A 2,500-nucleotide genomic window follows, 5' to 3' on the forward strand; every position below is an offset into this window, starting at 1 on the left:
AATCAACAACAAAAAAAAAAAAAAAATGCCTGCATTGCATTTATGTGTTATTAGTGTCAATATTGCAACATTTTCTTGTTATATTACACGTTATTTTTTTCCCCCCGTTGCATTTATTTTCAAAATGTGTCATTAAAATGAGCTGCGGGCTACACTTTGGAAACCCCCCCTGGTCTGTGGTTAATTTGAATATTCATATCTTACCAAGGTGAAGGACCGACTACCAAACATATTTGAGTGCCAGCTCCGCCTGTGGACCCAGTGGTTCGAGTCTTGGGGAGAAGAAGAGCGGAACCATTTCCTGCACATTCTGGAAGAGCGGGACCCCACGTTTGTCGCACACTTTTACGGCTGCGTGGCGGGAACAGCTGGCCGAGACTGAGTCCATCTTGGAAGGCGGGGACTGCAAGCAACATGAATGTGTTTAGCAGAACAGAGAAATACAACATGGAACTGTGAGGAGTCACGTTATTAGTATTTTAACCAACTTTTTTTTTGTATCAGTTTTTGCAAACAATTCTTCAGGGAGCAGTCACATACACACAACTTGTTTACAAACTTCTATTTGCTTTAACACATACTGCAAAAAGCTCCTCCAAACCCATACTTGAAATTATGAAAAATTGATGATGTTGACATTTAAAAACTTTTTTTTGTAAACTTGCATAAATAAACTAAAACCCCCCGGATTTTTGTTCTTTCCAGCAATCTGATGCTTTAAAAACAGAGGTGTCCAAACTATTTTCAATGAGGGTCAAAAGGATGCAGGGACCTATTTAAAGACGCTAAAACCAATCCAATATACAAACCTCGAAACCGGTGAAGTTGTCACGTTGTGTAAATGGTAAATAAAAAGAGAATACAACGATTTGCAAATCATGTTCAACTTAATAGACTGCAAAGACAAGATATTTAATGTTCCAACTGGAAAACTTTATTTTTTGCAAATATTAGCTCATGTGGAATTTGATGCCTGCAATATGTTTCAAAAAAGCTGGCACAAGTGGCAAAAAAGACAGAGAAAGTTGAGGAATGCTCGTCAAACACTTTTTTAGAACATCCCACAGGTGAACAGGCTAATTGGGAACAGGTGGGTGCCGTGATTGGGTATAAAAGCAGCTTACATGAAATGCTCAGGGGCGAGGGTCACCACTTTGTCAACAAATGTGTGAGCGAATTGTTGAGTAACAACATTTCTCAACAAGCTATTGCAAGGAATTTAGGGATTTCACCATCTACGGTCCGTAATATCATCAAAAGCTTCAGAGAATCTGGAGAAGTCACTGCACGTCAGCCGCAAAGCCCCTGACCTTGGATCCCTCAGGCGATACTGCATCAAGAAGCGACATCAGTGTGTAAAGGATATCACCACATGGGCTCAGGAACACTTCAGAAAACCACTGTCAGTAACTACAGTTGGTCGCTACATCTGTAAGTGCAAATTAAAACTCTACTATGCAAAGCCATTTATCAACAACACCCATACATGCAAAATGGCTAGTAATGCCTGATACATAATTTTAGGCATTTTTAGATATATTTCATTTTTGTTTTTGGAGATATGTTTATGCAACTTTTATATTTAGTATGACAGTTATATTGTTGAGTAAAAACACAATTTTGTATTTGCAAACCTTACAGAAACACCTGATTCTATTAAAACTCACACAGATACATAATTTCAAGCATTTTTAGACATATTTCATGTTTGGTTTTGGAGTTATATTTATGTAACTTTTATATTTAGTATGACAGTTATACTGTCATATTGAGTAAAAAAAAAATGTTTTTTTTAGTAAAACTCACAAAGACTCATTATTCCAGGCATTATTAGACATTTTGCATGTTTGGTTTTAAAGTTATGTTTGAATACATTTTGCTTTTTTCGCATTATCTCAGGATTCTAAGAACATTACTGTCATATTGAGTAAAAAAGTAAATTTTACATAAAAATGTGTGTGTATGACATTTCATTTGTGTGAAAACTGTGTTTTTTTTAGGTTGATTTAAATTAGTTTTAAAAAAATCATTAAACAGCACTAATTAATAGACCTATTTTAGTATACATCAAAGTGGCACACCCGCATTCAAAATTATTTTGGTCTACATTTATAAACAAAATGATTCTAATCAAATACTACAGCATATATTTGGGGGTATTTGTTTAATTTAAACCAGTGGTCCCCAACATTTTTGGATCCGCGGACCGGTCAACGCTTGAAAATTTGTCCCACGGACCAGGTTTTTTTTTTTTTTTTGGTCATAAAAAAATACAATCATGTGTACTTACGGACTGTATCCCTGCAGACTGTATTGATCTATATTGATATATAATGTAGGTGCACTAATTGTAAGTGTGTCTTGTGTTTTTTATGTTGATTTAATAAAAATTAAAACAATTATTTTTTTTCTTTTCTTGTGCGGCCCGGTACCAATCGATCCACGGACCGGTACCGGTTGGGGACCACTGATTTAATCCACGAATACCATTTAAAACAAA

The 2,500-nt window shown here is 35.6% G+C and overlaps 1 protein-coding gene across 1 annotated transcript in view; it reads left to right on the forward strand.

Annotated features, from left to right (window-relative positions):
- Window positions 1–689, forward strand: part of lg03h14orf119 (linkage group 03 C14orf119 homolog) — a 7,233-nt gene extending 6,544 nt beyond the window's left edge. The window contains exon 2 of the mRNA XM_061935837.1: window positions 209–689. Within this exon, the coding sequence (XP_061791821.1) occupies window positions 209–382 (174 nt within the window). The 3' untranslated portion in view covers window positions 383–689. The remainder of the gene's footprint in view (window positions 1–208) is intronic.
- Window positions 690–2,500: the final 1,811 nt, after the last annotated feature.

Source organism: Nerophis lumbriciformis, linkage group LG03 (genome assembly GCF_033978685.3).
Source record: "Nerophis lumbriciformis linkage group LG03, RoL_Nlum_v2.1, whole genome shotgun sequence".
NCBI lineage: Eukaryota > Metazoa > Chordata > Actinopteri > Syngnathiformes > Syngnathidae > Nerophis > Nerophis lumbriciformis.